The sequence below is a fragment of the Mus musculus genome, chromosome 10 (assembly GCF_000001635.26).
Source record: "Mus musculus strain C57BL/6J chromosome 10, GRCm38.p6 C57BL/6J".
Taxonomy (NCBI): domain Eukaryota; kingdom Metazoa; phylum Chordata; class Mammalia; order Rodentia; family Muridae; genus Mus; species Mus musculus.
In genome coordinates this window covers 5,241,032-5,265,329 of record NC_000076.6, presented here as the reverse complement: position 1 = coordinate 5,265,329, position 24,298 = coordinate 5,241,032, and the positions used below count along the sequence as shown (strand labels likewise).

The 24,298-nt window shown below is 42.7% G+C and overlaps 1 protein-coding gene across 21 annotated transcripts in view; it reads left to right on the top strand.

Moving 5' to 3' along the window:
• Syne1 (spectrin repeat containing, nuclear envelope 1) overlaps positions 1-24,298 on the top strand; it is a 530,501-nt gene that overhangs the window by 285,363 nt on the left and 220,840 nt on the right. For all 21 annotated transcript variants that reach the window (NM_001347732.1, NM_001347711.1, XM_017314047.2 and 18 more), the window contains 14 exons: positions 99-242; positions 565-720; positions 2,514-2,678; positions 4,265-4,437; positions 5,938-6,091; positions 8,407-8,550; positions 9,773-9,937; positions 14,336-14,653; positions 15,572-15,727; positions 15,881-16,051; positions 16,958-17,284; positions 18,844-18,996; positions 19,359-19,526; positions 22,149-22,325. In NM_001347732.1, the coding sequence (NP_001334661.1) occupies positions 99-242; positions 565-720; positions 2,514-2,678; positions 4,265-4,437; positions 5,938-6,091; positions 8,407-8,550; positions 9,773-9,937; positions 14,336-14,653; positions 15,572-15,727; positions 15,881-16,051; positions 16,958-17,284; positions 18,844-18,996; positions 19,359-19,526; positions 22,149-22,325 (2,571 nt within the window). The remainder of the gene's footprint in view (positions 1-98; positions 243-564; positions 721-2,513; positions 2,679-4,264; positions 4,438-5,937; positions 6,092-8,406; positions 8,551-9,772; positions 9,938-14,335; positions 14,654-15,571; positions 15,728-15,880; positions 16,052-16,957; positions 17,285-18,843; positions 18,997-19,358; positions 19,527-22,148; positions 22,326-24,298) is intronic.

Here is a 24,298-nt window from a genome sequence, read left to right as displayed (position 1 = left end):
TTTCACATCCCTGCAGTTTTGCAGAGAGTACTCACTGATGGGACTCCTCTCCACCCCTCGGGATTTGCTTTTGCTCATTATTATCTAAACTCCTGCAGAATCTAAAGATCCAGATGAAAGACTTTGAAGTGAGCGCAGAACTTGTGCAGAACTGGCTGAGTAAAACGGAGAGGCTGGTGCAGGAGAGCAGCAATCGCCTCTATGACCTGCCCGCCAAGAGGAGAGAACAGCAGAAGCTGCAGGTGATGGGGCCGACTTGACTCCTTCCTCTGTCCACTCTGGCCAGATGCATGCTGGGAGCCCCAGTCTTAGCTAACAGCACCTTAAGATGCAATGTTCCTTCTCCTTGTTTTGACAGAATTGAGTTAATGTTTTCTGTCTCTCCTCTGAGGCACGGTTTGTTTTCTTCCTGTAGCATCCCACTGTGTGTAGCTTGAAAAATAATGCAGTCTTCAGGGGGCTCCAGTTGCTTGTCAGTGTTTAATTCCATGTTCTCTGGGCCCAAGCTTTGTCCTCCATGTGCTTGCCCCAGCCTCTGAACGGTAACCTGCTTGTGCTTTCCAGTCTGTCCTTGAGGAGATACAGTGCTACGAGCCTCAGCTCCACAGGCTGAAGGAGAAAGCTCGGCAGCTATGGGAGGGACAAGCTGCAAGCAAGAGCTTTGTGCACAGAGTGTCGCAGCTGTCTTCTCAGTATCTAGCGCTAAGCAATGTAACCAAGGTAACACCTGGCATGTGTCGCCTGTGAGTGTGATGCTGATGTCGCAAAACTGGACTGTCCATAGGTCATGCGGGGTGTATCCTGACACCCCCACAGAGCAGTAGCTCCAGGTCAACCGTGAGGCATGTAACCATGACATCTCCCTCATCTTGAAAGCAGACTCATCACTTTTACCGTAGTTCTTAATGTGGCTCTGTGAAATCAGCCAGGAATGTTTCAAAGACAGAATACTCTACCAATCTCCAGCATTAATAAAATGATATGTTCTATGGCCCCAGGGCTCAAGACATAACCCAAAAGCAAATTACACAGTTTTTATGCTGAAGACTTGTAGATTAAATTACACTAGGAAAACATGAAACCGAAAGCAGTTTAAAATGTACTGGAGCCATAGAGGAAGTCTAGGGTAATTTTAAAATGTCAATGAGCTTCTGTATGCTCATTATACGGTAGACGAGGACAGTTAACTGATAGTTTCAGTTAAGATTCCAAAGCAGAGTTTGGAATTATCAATGACTAGCCTGAGTAAATCTTTCAAGGACCTCTAGAATAAAGTATTGGGTCCACACAGGTCCTCATTGGGTGAACCCCATTAGAGTAATTCAGACCCTGTGAATGGGTCAGTCCTTTCAAGCTTGCACAAACTATAACATTTGCTTCTTTTTTAAAATATCAGATGCTAGCATTTAGGGACTCTATTATATGGATCTTTAAATAACATGGCCTCATTCATTTTACTGCAAAGTTACTTCTGATATGCTAATTTGGGTCTTCACACAGTCCTCATGTAAACTGTCCCCACTTGTACTGATAGTTATTTGATGAAAAAACTGCTTTTATAAAACCATATGCATATGATTTTAGAAAATCTGGCGCATAGCTAAAGTTAGATGGGATTAAGAACAGCTAGTTGTAGCTAGTATGTTAGTGCACATCTGGAATCCCAGGACTCACGAGGGCAGGAGAGTTGCTGCAAGTTCAAGGTCAGATTGAGCTGGGTCATGAGTTAAAAGCCAGGCTGGACAGGACAAGCAAGACATGTCTCAAGATAATTAAATTAAGTTAAATTAAAGTAAGGTATTAAAGCCAAAATACAAAAGCAAACACAAAAGCCTTCCCAAACCCCTGTTTTACCCCTTTGCACTTGACTAGATATTAAAAAGCAAGAGATGTTTGAGTGTTTAAGAACTTGAAAGCTATAGAAAGTCTTCATCTGCTTTGTTGGATATGACCTGAAGTGAATGACAAGGAAAGCCACAAAGGTTTTCTTGTCATTTAAAATGCAGATGTATGAGTTTTGTCCTCTACATGTGTCCTGAAGCCTTGTACTCTGTTCCACTCCTGTGCAAAATTATGTCTCAACTAAATATATACATGTTACATGCGTGCTATTTGCAACTATTACAACATATCAAATTTCTATGTTTTAAAACTGTCTACAGTGTAGGTCTGTAAGAATATGTGATATCAGTTGAATGTGAAAGCTAAAGATGATGGTGGATTGAATGTCAATATGTATTAGGAAGAAATTCTACTGAATAAAAAGTAAGCCATGATTCTCCTAAGTACATCAGTGTAAGGCAGTGGACAGCAATCATCATGCCCTTTGACCTGGTTATTCTACAGATTTTTCACTTTTTAGAGAGGTGTGCCACACATCTCATGCGGTGAGGCCAGGCTTGCTCCTTTTCTGGGCAGACTCCAATAAAGCATTAGCTTCCAATATGAGCAGATGCAGGCTCTCCAATCTCAGTGGAAGCTGGCAGCTAGAAAACCGTCTCTCTCGTTTCCAGGAGAAAGTGTCCAGGCTGGACAGAATTATTGCTGAGCACAACCGGTTCTCCCAGGGCGTTAAAGAACTGCAGGACTGGATGTCAGACGCAGTTCACATGCTGGATTCCTACTGCCTCCCCACGTCAGATAAAAGTGTGCTGGACAGCAGAATGCTCAAGCTGGAGGTGTGTATACGAGCATTGCCTCTTCTCGAGTCTTTGTCAGCCTGGCGTGACTATGTGGTCCTCTGTCTATCTGAGATGTCTAGATGCTCTGTGCATGGTGTCTCCTTACACAACATGCTCATCCCTAAGCATTAGCCATTCATTTCAACCCCAACACATTCATCCACAGACAGTATTAAAAAATAAAATAACACACAAACATGGTGATTTGTGATCAAGAAGCCAGCTTCAAATTCCATCACAGACACGTAAATTCTGAGGAGATATTTTAGTGGGACATTTAATTCATTTATTCAATTTACTTTTCTGCCTGTGTCATTTAGTCGACTCTTCCCCCATCTTGAAATAATCAATTCTACAATTTTACAATTTTGCATTTGTAATGATAATAACTGATCTTTGTCCATCCATCTCCCCCTCATAACTTCAGTGCCTAGACCGGCACTTCTTTTTGACACCAAGGGATCAAAGGTGAATATAAATATGAATGAATATGATCTTTGTTCTCCAAAGCTATGTTGTCTGCTACTGAGGTTAACATGTAGGAGATGTTGATGTCAGATGATGGTGGTGGTGGTGGTGGTGGTTTTGGTGTGTAGGTTATAGATACACACAGGAATGGAACCGTGTAGGAGAGATGGGATTGAACATGGGAGGCTTAGGAAGGCTAATTCTTAACTCAAGCTTTTAGGAATGATGGGTGGATGGGCTGGTGAGATGGCTCAGTGTGTGAAGAAGGCTCTTTCCATCATTAAACCCCGAGCCCAGTTCTTGAGACCACATGGTACAAGGACGGATCTAACTCTTCCAACTTGCCCTCTCTCTGCATGGTCTGCCTACCTGCCTGCCTGTCTGTCTGTCCCTCTCCCTCCCTCCATGTCTCTCTTCCTCCCATCCCTCCCATCCCACTCCCTCCATCTTTCTCCCCAACCCATCCTCCTCCTATAAAAAGTAAATGCTTTTTTTTTTTTTTTTTTTTTTTTGAAAGAGGGAATGTCCTGGTACAGACGACTGGATGGAGATTTGAGGGAGATGATGGTGATGGATGGAGATTTGAGGGAGATGAATATGGGATTGCAAGCTAGAGGGAAGAACCAGTTTGGTAGCTGAGGGCAAACTTGCTGCTCCTTCCTGACCAGGCAGGCACAGGACCACTCTAGGCTCAGCTGAGATGCAAAAGGTGTCAGCCATAGGATAAGAAGGGAGCAGAAGGTTTGCATCTTGACAGATACTACCTCTCTGGCAACTTTGGACTTTACATTTCCTTTTCTTGCTACAAAGAATAATGCCTGTGAACACCTTGATCCACATGACCCATTTCCATGAGGAGCCTACACTAGATACATACAAGCTTTCTGTCCTGAGAACTTTGAGGGCTCAGGGATATATATCCCCACCCCATGTTAAACCAGGAAAATGAAACATGAAAAGAAGGAATTAAACAGAGAAGACTCAGGACTAGGATGCAAAGGCTATGCAGATACCTGAAAGTCTTCAGGGCCTCTCAACTATGTAGCAAGCCAAGGATATTAAATATGTAAATATGAAGGCTTCTGTATTTGTTTTTTGCTGTTGTTTTTTAACAGGCTCTGCTGTCAGTGAGACAGGAAAAAGAGATTCAGATGAAAATGGTTGTGACCCGGGGGGAGTATGTTCTGCAGAGTACCTCTCTGGAAGGCAGCGCTGCTGTTCAGCAGCAGCTGCAGGCTGTGAAAGATATGTGGGAATCCCTCTTGTCTGCAGCAATTCGATGTAAGAGGTGAGTGAAGCTCTGCTCGATGCCAGTGAGCCGTGATTGAAAGGCAACGGGATATTCCAGTGGTGGCTGTTTTCGTCCTAGCTTCCTCTTTCCTCCACCTCTTCCTTCTTGCTACTTCCTATTTCCATTCTTTCCTCTCTGCCTCCCTTTCTTACTCTCTTCCTCCCCGCCCCCTCCTTACAAGAGCTCTAAAGAGCAAAAGAATCTAGAAGGTGCGACCTTAACTCTCAGTTAAGAAATATTGTGCCTATGCTTTGTTGCTGATTGATGCTTAGAAACCAAAGGGTAATAAATAGTTCATAAAATGGGGGTATTTTAATTCAGTCCAAGTGATTCACTTCGGAGGATTCTCAAGGAGATATTCATCACGGACTGAAGGTAAGGAATGCCATCAAACCGGCACCACAGTGCCCAGTGGGGACTTTTTGTCAGGGTGATCCATGTAGTTTGTTTTTAAAAGATTTATTTATGTATATGAGTACACTGTCACTGTCTTCAGACACACCAGAAGAGGGCATCCAATCCTATTATAGATGGTTGTGAGCTACCATGTGGTTGCTAGAAATTGAACTCAAGACCTGGAAGATTAGCCAGTACTCTTAACCTCCGAACCATCTCTCCAGCCCCTGACTCCCTGTTGTCTTTTACCTCCAAGTTGTTGTCCCATCTGAGGACAGAGAGTAGAGACCCCAGTAAAGAAGCATCCAGGACAACGGAGGGGGTTGTGAGGGCTGCCTATCAGGAGGTGACAGTTCCTTGGCACTCTTTGTTAGCATTGCTCCCAAACTGGGAATACAGCAGCGACCAGGGAATCTTCTCAGCCTGAGAGATCCATTATCCAGCACCAGGGGCAGTCTCCGGCAATAGGAAGTCTGAGGAAACCTGTGAGAGGCCACTGATGGGTGTCTGCTGAGACCTGGTCACAGTATGAAAATTAGTCTCAATAATCCACCGCATTAACTATGTGATGTGTGTGCTGACTCAGGGAAATACTTATCTGCAAGGGGAATGTTACATTTTCACCTTTAGACCACTTCGGGAAATATTGCCCCGTTCTCCGTTGTGATTTTATGACTTTTAAATTCTCTGCAGAATGGTCACTTTGCTTATTTTCCCCAAGTTTGTCCTTCCTCTGGCAGACATTCTCTTCTGTCCTCCCTACTCTGTATAGCTAATGGATTGACCTGGTAGGAATTAGTGTGGTTTCTGACTTGATCTGGACATCCCACTCTGGGTGACCTTCAGTCTCTCCAAGTGATGTTGTCCCCTGGGCCCTGTAGAGGTCGTGTTCACTCCCACTTTGAAGCTTGGGTTTAAATGGACCCTGCTCTCTGAGGCTCCTTTCATCAGAAATTTAGAGTGGGATTTGGTAAACCCAGGCTGGCTAGCTATCCAGGCTCTGACACTCTGCTGGCTACCGGGGATTGAATGCACACGATAGACATCAGAGCCGTACGGATGCTCAGATTAGGTAACCGACCTGTTTCCAACCCTTTGCAGTCAGCTGGAAGGAGCACTCTCAAAGTGGACAAGTTATCAGGATGACGTGCGGCAGTTCTCCAGCTGGATGGACAGTGTGGAAGTCAGCCTGACCGAATCGGAGAAACAGCACACAGAGCTTCGGGAGAAAATAACTGCTCTGGGGAAAGCCAAGGTTTGAACTGGATTACACCTGTTTTGCATTCTAGAGTAAACTTCAGGCAAAACTGTCTTCACCTATGCACCAGGAATGCACACATGGGGAAATTAAACCTCGTGCCATAATTTCTAATAACTTTCTAAAGTAGGATGTTATTTGTACTTATTTAACACAGGACCGAAAATTTTCTTTTCCAGTATAACCCTATACACAGATGTTTTATAACACAGGCCATTTAAAATTTATCTCCTCTTAACGTCAGAAGTAAATGCACTTTCTTTTTCTTACATTCTTTTCATTACCACTGTTTTTTTCTTGTTGTTTTGTTTTGTTTGTTTTGTTTTGTTTTGTTTTGTTTTGTTTTGTTTTGTTTTACCTATGCGCTCACTCACCATCAATGCTGGATATTAAAACCAAGGCCCTCACATGCCAGTCAAGCGCTGAACCACTGAGCTAAACTGTAGGCCCTATATTAGTACTTTTGTATAGTTTTGGTTCAACATCATATGATTATAGTACGAATGAAAAGATTTTAAAATGTGTAAAGTTTTAAAACTCTCACTTTGCAGTATATTCAAACGCAATCATGCTGAAGCCCTTTGCTGGGTAGCACACCTCCCTCCAGGGCATGCTGATTGCAATAATATGTCCTGAGCTGAGTTTACTATAGTCTGCGTGGAAATCCTTCAAGCTCTTGATTCCTGCCTATTTGCCCCATTTCATAGGGATCATCTTAAGCTGGCCCCACCCCTCACCTCAAGACCATCCCTTTCATCTCCATATTATCACGTAGTCCCTGGCAATCCATCTGCTTCCTCTGAATTCTAAAGCTCCTGATTCTCTTCTTGCTTCTTGTTGATCAGTGGCTGTTCTAGTCCTGTAAAGATGAACATCTCACTTCCCTAAGAGCCCCTCATTGGTCTCTCCCCCATTTTTTGAGATGGGGGGGGGTCTCTTTGTGTAGCCCTGGTTGTCCCAGAACTCACTCCGTAGACCAGGCTGGCCTTGAACTCACAGAGATTCTCCTGCCTCTGCCTCCTAGTATTGGGATTAAAGATGCTCCCCACAATTTATAGTGTAACTCTGAGCCCCTTCCGGAGTTTGTAAGATAGCCACCAAAGGTTATATTCTAAAAGGGATATGTATACTCACTAATACGTATTTAAGTAAATAATTATAACTAGGAGATATCACAATGATATTGCATGGTGTGAGACACTAATTTGGAACGAGTTAACAGATTGTTTGGGATCAGGGAAGAGGAATAAGACAGATATTTCTGAAACAGAAGACAGGTAGACAGTTCCCTGAATGATTGAGAACAGCGAGTAGTCTGGAAAGAATCAAACATGGAATCTATCATGGCAATCGGCTGAGGAAGGAAGGTTCTGGTGCATCGTGGGATGGAGATTGCTGGATAGCAGTGCAGGGTGCTAGGAGATGATCTGGGGGGAGGTACAGGCACATGTGTTCTCACATGTGTTCTCCTGCATGTGTTCTCACATGTGTTCTCCTGCATGTGTTCTCACATGTGTTCTCCTGCATGTGTTCTCACATGTGTTCTCACATGTGTTCTCACATGTGTTCTCCTGCATGTGTTCTCACATGTGTTCTCCTGCATGTGTTCTCACATGTGTTCTCCTGCATGTGTTCTCACATGTGTTCTCCTGCATGTGTTCTCACATGTGTTCTCCTGCATGTGTTCTCACAGGTGTTCTCCTGCATGTGTTCTCACATGTGTTCTCCTGCATGTGTTCTCACATGTGTTCTCACATGTTCTCCTGCATGTGTTCAGGCCTCCAGCAAACTCTATATCCCAGCTTGCCCTAATCTTTCTCTCAGATTTTACTTCTGATTTTAATCTCCTATTAAAATCTGATTGAAAGTTAAGAGTGGCCTGGAGTAGATATTAAGAACCAGAGACTCTTTCCAATGTTCTAGAGTGGCTGTTTGAAAGGGAGATGGGGGGTGGGGTGGGGTGGCATTTACTGTTTTAAAAAATGGCTGAGGAAGAAGGCTTGATGAGACAGAACAGTGATAGAGTGGAAATCAGGAGGCCATTCCTAGATATAAGAAATTTGAAATATCTAAGAAGAAATAGAAAGTATATAATTGGGAGTTGAAGTCTCAGAGACATTATGGACCAGATCTGAAAATACACTGAAACATTATATGAATATTTTTTAGATGTGCACACACATGTGAATGGATGGATAGAGAAAGATCATTTGTCACCAGTACAGTGAAAAGACATTAATGTGCCCAAGGTCATTGTTGTGCTTGTACATGAGTTACTCATTTTGTCTTTTTTTTTTTCCTTTGTTCTCTAGCTATTAAATGAGGAAGTGCTGAGTCACAGCAGCCTGCTGGAGACCATTGAAGTCAAGAGGGCAGCCATGACAGAGCATTATGTTACCCAGTTAGAACTGCAAGATCTGCAGGAAAGACACCAAGCCCTCAAAGAGAAGGCCAAGGTATGGCTGGCCAGGGTCCTGGACTCACCCAGGACTGATGACCTCATGAAAACAGGGTGAAACAAGCTAAATGAACCTTAGTATTTTAAAAATATCATTAGCAAAATCAAGTACAACTCAGAACATTATTTGTATCTGAAAATTAAGGTGGCAAGGTAGTTCTCAACCAAGACCAAAACCCAACTAGAAATGTAACATTTTCACAAAACTTCTAGAGATCTTTGTATTGAAAACTCCTAAGTTCTGTCTGGCTATGGGAGTTTAATAAAGCAGAAAACAATCACCTTGTAGCCTTTGCCATTTGTCACCGAAGCTTCCCAAGGAAAATAACACCACCTCTTAGGAGCCTATTCTACTTTATTAGAATTCATTAGAAGTTCAGAAAAATAAATCTGCCAACTCCAAATGCTCATTTAAGACACAATGTAAACATTTCCATTTTTACTGCCAACTATAGTGACTTTTTAAGAAAAGTAAACTTACTTCGCTTTTAGTATGTCCATCAAATGTTTCATTAAAAACTCACAGTTCAAGTAGTTAATTCAAAATGGTCTTTGAGATCTTTCCAGAATTAAATATTTGTTTCTCTCTTTTGTTATGTTTTTTTCCACAGAGAGAGAGAGAGAGAGAAAAAGAGAGAGAGAGAGAGAGAGAGAGAGAAATACTGTCTTTTCTTCTGTTCATTTTTATTAGTTCTTTGAGAATTTTGTATAGTACATTTTGAATGTATTTGCCACATCCGCATCCTCCCTATTAGCCCCCACTTGCGTTCTCTTTTTGAATAGGAAACTTAAAGGTTCTTTTCAAAAGGTGATGACTCATGGTCTGATGATTTAATAATTATGCCTTTCTAAAACTTCAAAAGTGCAGCTCGCAAGATGTTTCAGCAAGCAAAAGTTCTTATCACTGAACCTGACAATTTGAATTTGATCCAGACCCCAAAGTTGGAAGGAGAGAACAGACTGAAAAAATTGTCCTCTGGCTACACACACACACACACACACACACACACACACACACACACACACACACACACAGACACACACACAGACACATACACACACACACACATACACACACACAGACACATACACACACTCACACACACACACACATACACACACACACACACAAACAAGCATAAAAAAGATTAAACTCCAAAAGTGAATTCTGCATTCAGTGATAATGTTTCTTTCTTACTCATTTTAAATGCCGATGACAGGAAGCAGTGACAAAATTGGAAAAGCTGGTCCGCCTTCATCAAGAGTATCAGAGAGACCTAAAGGCGTTTGAAAGTTGGCTGGAGCAAGAACAAGAGAAACTTGACCGATGTTCAGTGCATGAGGGTGACACCAATGCCCATGAGACAATGTTGCGAGATCTTCAGGTAATTCTATCAGAACCAAAGGGTTCATTCCTATGAAAAAGAAGTGATTATTTCAAGGGATGGGAAATTAATGTGACCTCCTGCAGAGAGCTGATATACATTCAGTTAAGGTGAGGCTCTGTCTGAAACATCCTCATTCCTATCACTTGTTGGGCAACTTAAACCAACAAAACCAGCTCTTGGAGGACTTGTTCAGCTACCAGGGTAGCCTCTGACAGCAGTAGTTACTGATCTAGTACTCAAGGCTGACTGACCCGCCCACCTCTTACTCTCAAGAAGACGGTTTCAGATGAAGGCCCTGCGTGAAACTGAGAGCACACTCCGTAGCCACCTCTTGCACTCCTGAGGGTCTAGGGCTTGGCTCAGAGTTCTCGAAGAAGAAATCAGAGAGACTAAGAGATGTGGGAATGCTCTGGACAGTGGGCTGCAGCCCAAGGCAAGACATTAGAGAGAGTGGGTACGGTGGTCATAGCCCATATCCTTACTCCCTCGTGTAGTTCCTAGGCACCCAACACAAAGCAGATACAATGCAAGCTAGAACACATAAAACACATAAAGATGGCTGGGGCCTTAATTCCAGCCACTGAGGAATTTACAATTTAGTGACGAAAACAAACCCCTGAGGAGATTATTGTAAACAGTGGGATAAGGACAGTAATAGACTAACGCAAGGACCCTTGTGGCACCACTGAAAACTTAATCATTTACACCTGCAGAGTTAGGTAGGGCTTAGGGAGGTCTCCATGAAAAGGCTAGTAAGAGCAGACAACCAAGAATTGCAAGGCTGATAAGACAACCCCACCTCCACCACCATGTCCCACTAGGGAGTGTACTGGGATTTCTTAATATGGTATTAACCCCAAATAGAATCAGCTCAAGACTAGCAAGCTGTCCTTAAAGCTAGAGCAAGGTAGGAAGAGTAGAGACTCTCATGGATATCCCGGTGTATACAACTCCCATGACCTGCTGAGTTTCAGGAAGTGTTGCATAATGCCAAGTGAACAGGTGAAGGTTAGGAATCTTAGACTCTAATTCTCCATGGGACCTGCTGCTAGGTGACTTCAGACAGTAAAGAACCTAATCTCACCGTTTCCATCACACAGTTGTGAGAACTCAATGAGGAGACTCTCTATCTTGTTTAAATATCTGACCTAGTCACAAGATAAGTAAATACTAGAAGTTATGCAAGTTACAATTTCATTAACTGACCTAATGGCTCATCTATCCTGCCCTAGAATAATAAATATTCTAATCTATGGGACCTTATAGGTTTGGCTGTTGCTCTGTGTGTGTACACATGCATGTGTATATGCATGTTGTTATTGTTTAAGACAGGGTCCTGGTGTACAGCCCAGTCTAGCCTTAAACTCAGGATATTCCTCTTGGTCTCAAGAGTACAGGCTTGTGACACCCAACAGCTGTTACCATTCACTTGTGAGCAGTTGACTTTGTTGCTTTAAATAGCCCTCTTCCCACTTCCAGACACCCTGGGAAGCAAATGCTGAGCTCTTTGTGTTGTTGTATAGGAGCTGAGCAAGCTCCTGCCTAGATGTTTCTCTTAGTTTTGGTCAATTCAGTCAGATGAGCATGGCTCAAGCCTCACTCCAGGCCCTTCCTTCCCATGTGTCTCTTCTACACTGTCTGATCTGAGTCTCCACAAATGCTGGAGAGGAAGGTGTGTGGCAGTGGCAGAAACCAGCAGTGGGCCCCCTGAACTCCCTGCTACACCACAGTTGCCTTCTCTAGGCTTCTTGCATCCTCCAACCCATGCCCAGTGATGCATGGAATCTGCTATTAGGTGCCATCACAAACAAGACAGCCTCTCTGGTGCCACATAATTGCTATAAGATTAGATAAAGAGTAAGAAAACTTTAAACAGTTGATCAACTCATAAAGCAAAGAAGTACTAGAAGTTAGACTCGTCACGATTTTAGAGACTACAGCCTCTGATCGCTTTACATAAACTGAGGGTCTAATTTGAGTCATGGAACATATATCCACACTTAAATAATCAACCTATGCTTTTCCTTTGGCATAAATACTTGATACATTGGATAGATAAGAATATAGCTGGTAGAAGGATGGTTTATGTAATAGGTAAATACTATTTCTATAAAACGTGGGAGCAGAGATAAAATTAAGAAGATTGGGCTGGGGAAGATGGCTCAGTGACTAAAGACACTGACTGCTCTTCTAGAGGACCCAGGCTCAATTCCCAGCATCCACATGGCAGCTCACAACTGTCTGTAAGCTCAGTTTCAGAGGATCTGACCTCTCACACAGACATATATATGGACAAATCACTAATGCAAATAAACTAAAAATGAAAGGAATGAAGGGAGAAGGAGGGAGTGGGAGGGAGGGATAGAAGGGGAAGGAAGGAAGGGAAGAAAGAGGCCACAGGCATGGTGCTGCATGCCTTTAATCCCAGCACTCTGGAGGCAGAGGCAGGCATATATCTGTGAGTTTGAGGCCAGCCTGGTCTACAAAGTCCAGGACATCTAGGGCTCTGTTATATAGAGAAATTTTGTCTCAAAAAGACAAAGAAAAAAGAGACTAAAAACTTAGAGATTAGACTAAGTATCAGATAACTACCGATTAGGGCCATAATGCCTGTGCATTAAGAAAAGTTTGATAAGCACACGGTGGCACTTGTTAGTGTTGTCTAAGGATAGACAAGTACCACACTGACAGGAGTAAGTAATGGTAGCACTGCCTTAAGACCTCCAAAACCTAAAGTACTTATTCCAGAAAAAATATGCAAACAAATTAAGGAAAATTTATAAGAATTTCAAAATAAATCTTGTGTGTTTGTGTGCTTGACATGTAAATGTGTGTTGTTCCGTGTCCTGTGCACACAAGGACACAGCGATGCACTCCGACCCAGACAGTGCAGTTGAAGGAAAGGTGCTGTGTGACTTCGTAGCATGTGAGGTCACTGTGACTTTCTGTAAAAGCCATCACACACTGGCAATTTCAAGTAGCTGCAGGCGACGAGATAGACTTCTCTTTTAAGAGCAGGATTGGTCCTCATAATCCTGTCTCAGTAGATAGTTCAAGATGGCCTTTAACCTGCCATCTATCTATCTTAAGCTGCTCAGAGATTGGTAATCTTCCTGCCTCTGTCTCTTGTGACTACTGAGCTCACATATGTACACAGAGGCATTAGTTTTGTTCTATTGGTTTTTCATTTGTTTGTATGGTACTAGGGATGGAAAGTCGGGGTTTTGCATGCTGGGCATGTACCTTGTTGACCTGAATGGATATCCCCGTTACTACATTTTGACTGACTGTGTGGCTGCCATTAATATTCATGGTGTGATTGTTTTTACATGGTGATTTCTATTGCAGATAATCATATCATTCACCAACATGAATTCATATCTTATGAATAGAATTTAAAGTATATACCATTTTGCCAGAATATTTAAGAATATGATATTTTTATAAAAAGCAACACATGCTACTTAATTGTTTAGGGTGAATCTTCAAGGTGCATACCGTGGTCTAGGGCATATATTTGCACTTGGAAACAGCCAGTAGGTAGTGTAGTGACTCAGTCTCTCAGGTCTAGATGCCTACTAAAGGCACTGGTCCAAATAATCTGGGCTACCACATTCCCTAGATTATAGTCCTGGAAGAGGACTCCCACCAGTTAGCACAAAAAGGATCCCCATCCTTTCTCAGCAGGGATTGGAGCCCAGTTAGTGCCAAAGCCACCAGCCTTGAATGCTTGTCTAAGAAGATTCTGAGCTGTAATAAGCCTACATTATTGTTTTATGCAACAATGATTTTTTTTCATGACTACTTTTGCCTATAGGCTGAAAAAAAAAACCAAATAAATTTCAGAAACTTAATTGGGGAATTGTTCTTTTAATTGGGAGATTATCGGGATCTTTCTGTAGCGTTAGGAAAGCAACATTCAGTGTTAGGCATACATTTTCTTTTCTTTTAGTTTTTAGAGATTTTTAAAATATATTTTTATGAGTACACTGTAGCTGTCTTCAGACACATCAGTAGAGGGCATCAGATCCCATTTCAGACGGTTGTGAGCCACCATATGGTTGCCCGGAATTAAACTCAGGATCTCTGGAGGAGTAGTCAGTGCTCTTAACTGCTGAGCCATCTCTCCAGCCCCTGCCCTTCTTCTGACCTCTCATATCCACCCTGCCCCTGTCTGGGTACCTAGAAATTGAATTCTGGCACACAGGTTTAAAGACCCCTGAGCGTCCATAGGGGTTTTGTTAGAAGGGCTCTCTGTATGCATTTTCTTAATAGAGCAAAATAAGGTCACATTTGTCTAATGTGAACTCCAGGCTGGAGCAGCTGGCTCAGCTGAGACACGCTGACTGGTGTGAACTGCCAGTGAGACACTATGCCCACTCCCTTTCCCTGCAGGAGCTTCAAGTGCGGTGCGCTGAGGGTCAGGCCCTGCTAAACTCAGTACTTCACACCAGGGAGGATGTGATCCCATCAGGCCTCCCCCAGGCGGAAGACAGAGTGCTGGAGTCTCTTCGTCAGGACTGGCAGGTTTACCAGCACAGGCTGGCTGAGGCCCGGATGCAGCTCAACAATGTTGTAAACAAACTGAGGCTGATGGAGCAGAAGTTCCAGCAAGCTGACGAATGGCTCAAAAGAATGGAGGAGAAAATTAATTTCAGGAGCGAATGCCAGAGCAGCCGATCCGACAAGGAGATCCAGTTGCTTCAGCTGAAGGTGCAACTCGGGAATTCCTGAGCCCTGTCAAAGCCAGTTCCTTCCCATAGTTCATAGTTCAGTTCGCGAAGACACTTAGGACCTATGTGTAAGGTGGTTGTCTTCTGAGTTCTCGCCATGTTTATCTAGAACATCTAAAGTAAATGAAGTGGTTCTCTTTTTTTTGTAATGAACTTCTTAGGCTCGTCTTTAACAGAATGTGGTTCCATGCTGGGCCAGTGAGATGGATCAACAGGTAAAACCGCTTGTTGTAGGTCCCTAATAGTCTGAGCTTGGTCCCAGGACCCGCATGGGAAAGACAGAACCACCTTAAAGTGTTCCTCTGACCTCCACACATGTTGCAAGCACACACACGTTAGTAATCTACTTTTAAAATTATTTTTTAAAAAAATACAATTTTGTGAAACTACTGTATTTACTTCTCATGTCTACTGCCACACTTATAAAAATATATAAATGACAATCTTTTACAGTGATGGTGTGATAAGAAAGGACTATAACATAGTCCCTAAATTAATAACTCATAATTAGTTTCATTCTAATTTTTAGTTGTTCCCATATCCAAAATGATGCATAGGCCTTGGTGGTTAGTTTTCATCATTTTACCATTTTAAAATCAATTAAACTGCAAGGGGAGCCTTGAAATGCCTTTTTTAAAGAAACAGGCATCTGAACCAAAGTATAAAACACTGAGAAAAGTACGCAGAGTCATAAGTATTCAATTGCTATTGCACTGTTGTGACATGACTTTCCACAAAGATTATATGCGATACTCTTTCCAAACTGCATCTCAGGATAGATATACTCACAAACACGGGCAGAAATCATATTCTCTCCAGAAGATCCATTCACTATTTGTCTTATTTAAGAATGCCCAGGTCTGAGTTTCCTTCTCTCTGGTTTTGTACATCCTTTCAGAAGTGGCACGAAGACCTGTCAGCACACAGAGATGAGGTTGAGGAGGTGGGAACCAGAGCGCAGGGGATCCTGGATGAGACTCACATAAGCAGTAGGATGGGCTGCCAGGCCACCCAGCTGACTTCTCGGTACCAGGCCCTGCTGCTCCAAGTGCTGGTGAGCTGCCCACCCCTGCCCCCTGCCTACAAAGGACAGCCACCATCATGACCCAAAGTGGTCTTTCCAACTTCAGCTGAAGATGCCCATGGTCCACAGAGGCCTGGGCCTAGGACTTTCATCTGCAGTTCAATCTTCTCTTTACTTTCACAGGAGCAAATAAAATTCTTCGAAGAGGAACTGCAGTGTCTGGAGGAGACAGAGTCATCCCTCAGCTCCTATTCAGACTGGTACGGCTCCACTCATAAAAACTTCAAGAATGTGGCTACCAAAATCGATAAAGTCGATGAATCCATGATGGGGAAAAAACTGAAGACATTGGAGGTAGGCCTGCATCCTCTGGTTTGCCTCCTCTCCCCCCTCCTCCTCTGTGACCCTGCCCCCCACCACCCCCTTCCCCAACCCCGGCACCGTGTAGATCTAGAAGCATGTGTGCTCTTTCTGACTCCAAGTGATTGATGACATTCGGCTCATTCATTTAATCCAAATATGTTTATACATGCTTTAAGGCTAAAGCTGGTTCACTTAAGTGTGACGGCTCGCCATCTGAATGGCCTATGTGCAGCTTCTGGCCTCAGTGACACAAAGCCTGGCAGTTAGATTTTAAAACTGCTCTTACTACAACTCAGTGCATTAGCAGGGAGTTTCCTGGGGGTAAAAGACACATCAGGTTCCTTTTGAAGTTTCTGACTCGGAAATGACGTATTGATCAATACATAAATCCTCTGCTGAATTAAGGAAGGGAGCTTTAGATTGCTTGATATGTCCAGCCTGGAAGTAAACGGTAAGGACATACAGGATGACTTCAGATAAAACCTGGAAACTTTTCTTTACAGGAAATAAGAGCCTCTCTGTATTTGCTGAACACTCACACTCTGTCATGACTGGTTTTATGTCCACTCGACACAAGCTAGCGTCATCTGAGAGGGAGGAACCTCGGTGGAGAAAGTGCCTCCATAAGATTGGGCTGTAGGCAAGGCTGTAGGACATTTTCTTAGTGATTGACAGGGGAGAGCCCAGCCCAATGTGGGCAGTGCCATGCTGGACTGCTAGTTCTGAGTTCTATAAGAAAGCCAACTGAGCATCAGTTGCTGCCTCCTGGTTCCTGCCCTCACTGGTTCCAGTGGCGAACTGTTGTATGGAACTGTGGGTCAGGTAAACCCTTTCCTCCCCAAGTCGCTTTTGGTCATGGTGTTTCATCACAGCAATAGTAACCCACTTTTTTCTCAGGTTTTATTAAAAGACATGGAGAAGGGCCACAGTTTGTTGAAATCAGCTCGAGAGAAAGGGGAGAGGGCAATGAAATTCCTAGCGGAGCATGAGGCTGAGGCACTAAGAAAGGAGATCCATACCTACATGGAGCAGCTGAAGAACTTGACGAGCACCGTCCGGAAGGAGTGCATGAGCCTGGAGAAAGGCCTTCACTTAGCCAAAGAGTTCTCAGATAAATACAAAGTACTGGCCCAGTGGATGGCAGAATACCAGGAGATCCTGTGCACACCCGAAGAACCCAAAATGGAGCTATATGAGAAAAAAGCGCAGCTATCCAAATACAAGGTAGTGCCTTGCTAACCCCTGACACGTGTGTGTGTGCGAGTCAGGCAGGAGCCGAATGGGAGAGGCCTTACTCTTGAAGTGCTGAAGCGCACCCATCTGTGTTCTCTCTGCTGATGACTTCGGAAGCCATAGTTGGCTAAATGTCCTGCTTTGGCATTACTTTTCCTATTAGAGACTAATATCCAAAAGTTGATATAATCAATCAACGGACACCTTTATGGTGCAGATAGATATGGATCTTCTCAAGGGAATTTAACCCCCAACCTGAAAGTCTCATGTGGCTGAAAGTCACTAGGAATGGGCTAATTACAAAATCATAAGCTTAAAAATATTATGAGATATTTTTGCAACTCTTTCCCCTGTAACTTGACTCCATGTTTCTCAGATATAACCTTTGTCACTCATAACACAACTAACCCATCTTGTCACATCTGCCATTTTTTTTCTTTTTCTTTTGGTTTCCCCAGTATTCTTCGTATCTGACCTACAGCAAATAAAAAATGAAATAGTACAATTTAAAGACAAAAATTCTAACTGACCAATCATAGGTAAGCCCCAGAGAATTTAGTTCCTGAAGGAATAGTAACACACTCTATAGATCTAGAAGAGATATAAAAAAGGTAGAGAAAGCTATAGATTCATCTGCTCAGACTTTCAAAATAATCACCAAAGCTGGCGTCCATTTCCAGGTGACAGAGTATCATGAATGACTTACACTGTCCTGCTCACCTGGAAAAGTGTATCATAGATATCAAGATAGACATGAACATACATAGATAAATATACACATACACACAAGTATCCACCTATCTATCAATCCGTGTGTGTGTGTGTGTGTGTGTATGTACAGATATATACAGACACACCATACAGGTACACACAAGACCACAGACACACACACAATTCATGGCTCAGTACCTTGACAGCTGGCTCACTCAACGCTGCTTCTGAGGAAGTGTGTGGTGTTTCTAGCTACTCTACTGTGCCTTGGCCTCCCCACCAGGTCTGGCACCTTGTCAGTGAAGAGGATACATTTATAAGAAGTATTTCTTCACCTTCCCCAATTCATATCAAAGCCCAGCAGAGTTAAGTATGTCTTGAGCTTGTCTCAGCAAGTACACTGCCAGACATTTTCAACATAAGGCCATCTCTAACTCAACCCACAGCAGACACCATGACCTCTGAACTCTGAACTCGGAGATGGTCATTCACATGGCTTTTTGTTGACATTTGTCTCTGCTAAATGTAGTGCAGTGGGAGGCAGAAATATGAGTTGTATTCAAATTAGCTAAATGAAATGTTTTTCTCTATGTTCTTCTCCACCATGAGAGGCCACTCCATGGTTTGCTTTCCTCTGTATTCTATTTAAAACTAGCGTAGCTCTGCTGAGATGTACGTTCTCCTTTAGTGCTTGGGACTTTTTGGCTCAATAAGTATTTACCAGGGCCTTCTTGAGGTGGGTGGTATCATGTCTGCCACAGGCACTGTGTATTTTCTTCCTGTTCATCTGGATGAGATGACTGTTTCCCCCCCCCCCCTTTTTGTCTCTGTGATTCAAGTCACTACAACAAATGGTGCTGTCCCACGAGCCATCCGTGACCTCAGTGCAAGAGAAGAGTGAGGCGCTTCTGGAACTGGTACAGGATCAGAGCTTAAAGGACAAGATACAAAAACTTCAAAGTGACTTCCAGGACCTCTGCAGCAGAGCGAAGGTGAGGAGGTAGCAGATGTAAGCTCCCCAGGACGAAGCCTGCTTCTGCCTCTCTGCCACAGACTCTTGAGGGCTGGCATACATGAGAGAAACATTTAATAGCATTGTGGCTGATTTTTTTCCACATTCCATGAGTTTCTACTTAATTACTTTCCTATTAGATGCTGGAGGTGGAGCCCATGGCTTTGAATGTATTAATCATACACTCCACCCCTGAACTGTACCCCAGCTCCATCCTGGTAGTTTTCTGGTACATGCACTCTGCCTAGTTTACTAATTATCCTATAATTCCTTACATATAACACAATACTTTAGTAGGTTTGGGGCTCAAAAGTCAACTCTGACATGTACCTGGTTTTGCAGGAGCGGGTCTTCAGTCTGGAAGCAAAAGTCAAAGACCACGAAGACTACAACACTGAGCTCCAAGAGGTAGAGAAGTGGCTGCTTCAGATGTCTGGCCGGCTGGTGGCGCCTGATCTTTTAGAGATGAGCAGCCTAGAGACCATCACTCAGCAGCTTGCCCATCATAAGGTACAGCTAATCTCACCACAGGGCGGCTATGATTGCCCTACCTCTGTGTGTGTGTGCGTGCGCACATGCATGTACATGCACATGTATGCATGTATGTATATATGCGTGTGTGTGCACACACGTGTGCATGTTTATGTGCATATAAGTGTGTTCAAGTGAAGCTCTGAATTATGACCGCTTTGAGAACCTGGTGGAAGTTTCAAGCGCAGCTGACAATTAAGAGCCATCTTAAGGTTTTTTTTGCTATGAAAACACACCATTAACACAACTCTTACAAAGGAAAACATTGAATTAGGGCTGGCTTGCAATGTCAAGGGTTTAACCCATTATCGACATGGTGGGAAGCATGGCAGCATTCAGGCAGACTTGGTGCAGGAGGAGGAGCTGAGGGTCCTCCAACCAGTTCAGCAGGCAGCTGAAGAAGACTGAGACACACTGGCCAGACATGAGCATAAGAGACCTCAAAACTTGGCCCACAGTGACAACACTTCTTCCAACAAGGCCACACCTACTCCAACAAGCCTACACCTCCCAATAGTGCTACTCCCTGTGGGCCAAGCATTAACACACATGACACTATGAGGACCATTCCTATTGAAACTACCACAAGAACCATTGAACTAAATACTTGGGAGAATAAAAAATACTCAAATCTTAGCACCAGGCTTCTTAATACATTGCTGTACTTTGGTGAGCTCATAGATTTTTGCCTCAGAGTTTAGTCTGCATCTATCATTTAGCAAAGGAAGGGGTTCCTTTGGCTTTAGAAACACATGCCAAATGTGGAACACAGGGCTAGGAGTCAGTCTACATTCTAGTCCAGCCACACAGCTTTCCTATCAGGGGCTTAAGCATCTTTGGGGCAGTTTGTCCTTCTCTTGTTTCACCTCATAACTGTGCTGGAAATCAGGGAATGCCATTCTGTGAACCAGAAAGAGCAACACTGAGAACAGACTTTCTTATCTTTGTAGCTCTGTATGCTTAGTAACTATGGCATGTGGACTATTTTATGGAATGATCTTATGAGATCATTCGGCATGATGTTAATGAGAAATAATTTATCTATGATGGGATCAATATCTTATTGTGTGCCATGAAAGCCACAAACCTCTTTGTCAGAGGAAACTTTTCCCCTCACAAATAAGGATAGAAAAATACTAATCTTTGATCAGACCTCCCTGAACATTCCAGATCTCTCTTGATTCTGGAAGCTAAGTGGGGTCGTGGATGCTCAGTACATAGATGGGAAATGAGCAACTGTGCTGACATTTTCTATTGGGCTCTAAAGATATACTGTCCTGCTTTGTATTCTATCACTATGATAAACACCATGACCAAAGGCCACGTGGGGAGAAATGGATTTATTTGACCTTGCAGCTTATCATCATCCTTACTCCATCGTGAAGGAGCAGTACAGGGCTTCAGTGCTGGATCACAGGCCATAGAGAAGCACTGCTTACTGGCTTGCTCAGCCGCCTCCCTGCTCATCTCAGGACCACCTGCCCGAGACTGTCTCTATCCCACAGTGTGCTGGGCCCTCCCACATCAATCATTAGCTTGATTAGATAGATTTGATTATAATAAAAATGCTTTATAAACTTTCCCAGAGGCCAATTTCATAGAGGCATTTTCTCAGGTGATATTCCTATATTCCTTCTTAGATCACACTAGTTTGTATCATGATGAACGAAGACTAATTGGAACATACACTAATCCAGTAGATAGCCCATTCTTGCAGTAATCTCAGGATGTGGTCTCTCCTTCTCCCTCTCTTTCCCTCTCCTGTTCCCTTCCCCCCTCCTCCTCTCACCCAGGATATGAGTTCTCTGTTCCAAGCTGAAAACAAAAGTGATTTCCAGTTGGGTTTAATGCCCTCTCACCCAACCTCATTGGACAGAAGGGAAGCTCAGCATTGCTTAGATTCCACCTGTGATTCCTTTATGTAGTGATGTATCCACGTGATAATATATGTGAAAAAGTAGTGCAAGCCAAAGTCCAGAAGGACCTGTGCAAAACTGGGAAACTTGGCTATTTATTCCTGGACTACCTTGATATGACCTCTCCTAGACTTAGCCCCCTCATCTGCATAACAATGCGAACCCATACTCAATAGAATCTATTTATAATTTCCATACTATACTAGACAATTAACTGTAAACAAGACTGCTATTTTTATTCATATAAATGTTCCTGGATGTAAATTACATACTATATTATTTTAGAAACTAGAACAGTTAAGTAAATTAAATAAAAATTATATGAGGTAAAAAAAAATTCCTAAGTTATAACAAACAGATTGGACACACAGATGGACATCGTTTACCTTGTCTGCATTACCGTTACAGAAGCCTCTCTGTGACCAGGCATAAACACAGTATGGTCTTAAAGTCACTGCGTTGTCATGTGATTAATCCATAAATCATTCACCCGTCCTATTTGTGCCTTACTGAAATACAAATGTGCTTTTTTACTTAAAATATAACCAAGAGAAATCACAAAACACTTTTAAAAGGTTTGTTAGATCGTTGCAATTAGATCTTAAACTTGATGCTTAATAAAGAGGTTGTTTCAAGCTGAGAGTGGAATTCCAAGAACTCTCTCTACATTCTTCATTTTTTGTAGGCGATGATGGAAGAAATAGCAGGCTTTGAAGACCGCCTGGACAACCTTAAAGCCAAAGGTGACACTTTGATTGGCCAGTGCCCTGAGCACTTGCAGGCAAAGCAGAAGCAGACTGTACAAGCTCACCTGCAGGGCACAAAGGACAGTTACTCAGCGATCTGCAGCACAGCTCAGAGGGTGAGTGGTCCAGAGTGGTCCATGCAGTGATGGACTGAAGAGAAAGGCTAGACTTCATAAAGGGTGAAGGTCTGAGTCTTTGGAGTAGCTTTGGTGTTTTGCCAGATAGGAAGTAAGAAGACAGAGTTCACAACTTTTTTTGTGAACACAAAACAGACATGCCAGACATCTGCTTCATCGGAGGAAGCTTGGAAATTCAGACATTCAGTTCTATCCAATCTTTTCAACAAAGAGTTAATTATGAAAATACATTAGGCTCTGGATGTGGCTCACTTGGTAGAGAGCCTGTGTAGCATGCATAAAGCCATGAGTATGATCCTCAGGAAATATAAATCAAGCGTGGTGCCATATATCTGTAATGCTAACACTATCAAAATAGAATCTTTTTAAATATTTTTTATTACATATTTTCCTCAATTACATTTCCAATGCTATCCCAAAAGTTCCCCATACCCTCCCCCCCCTACTTCCCTACCCACCCATTCCCATTTTTTTGGCCCTGGCATTCCCCTTTACTGGGGCATATACAGTTTGTGTGTCCAATGGGCCTCTCTTTCCAGTGATGGCCGACTAGGCCATCTTTTGTTACATATGCAGCTAGAGTCAAGAGCTCCGGGGTACTGGTTAGTTCATAATGTTGTTCCGCCTATAGGGTTGCAGTTCCCTTTAGCTCCTTGGGTACTTTCTCTAGCTCCTCCATTGGGAGCCCTGTGATCCATCCATTAGCTGACTGTGAGCATCCACTTCTGTGTTTGCTAGGCCCCGGCCTAGTCTCACAAGAGACAGCTACATCTGGGTCCTTTCAAAATAGAATCTTACACAGGGTTCAAAGATCATAGAGTCATCCACTACAATGCATTTCGAGTTCCAAGTCAGCCTGGATGATGTGGTTCCCTGTTTTTGGGGGGGGGGGGGGGAAGATTGTTTAAAAGTTGTTTGGTAAGCTGGGTGTGATGGCTAGTGCCCAGAAAATGGAAGGTTTAGACACAATGGTTGCCATGAGTTCAAGGCTAACCTAGGCTGCAAGGTATAGACTCTGTCTCCAAACAAACAAAAAGAAAAGTTACACTGGCAATTTTTATTCATTCATACACAATAAAACATCCCTATAGTCTGCCATTCATTTTGTGAATGAAATGGCACTAAAATAAGTGCATTTTAATTTCCCCATTATTGATTTTTTTTAATATAATGAGGCCTGGCTTCTACTTTTAAGTCAGTATTTTTCTTCATTTGTGTGTATAAAAAATTGAAAAAGTAGAGTATATGTGTATCAGTTTGAATTATACTTTAATAGGTGTATTTCCACAAGACTACATTCTCAATGTCATATAAATAAATCTACAGTAAATAAGAATTATTCTTTTAGTGAAAACCAGTATTGTAAACAAGTTGATTTCTGTTGTTGTAGGCTCAGGGTTTTGTTATTTAGATCTTTGATTTTTGTTGTTGTTGTTGTTGATGATGGTGGTTTTTGTTTTGTTTTCTGTGTTGCTGTTTATGAAACAGGGTCTTGCTGTGTAACCCTGGGTAGCATAGAACTCACTATGTAGACAAGGCTACCCTCCAACTCACAGAAATCTGCCTGCTTTTCTCTCCAGCTTGGTGAAATTAAAGACATGTGCAACCACACCCAGCTAGTATAGGATTTAAAAAAATCATGTCCAATGTTTCTGTCTGTTTTTGAAGTACTACAATGTGCTTTTGTTACTAGGCTATCCAGGAGGAAATAATGAGATACACTGGAAAGGAGATATTAATTTGCATTTATGAGAGAAAAATAAACTGCAGATGATATCGCTTGATTCCTTAGACCATGAAAATGTATTTTTTTCTTTTGAAATGAGGATTACTAAGTTACATTGGCTATCCTTGAGCTCACATTAGCTCAAGTAGCCAAGTTGGCCAAATGGTTCAAAACTAATTAATTGAATATTAGAAAAAAATGTATGAAGGAATCCCATTTGTGGATG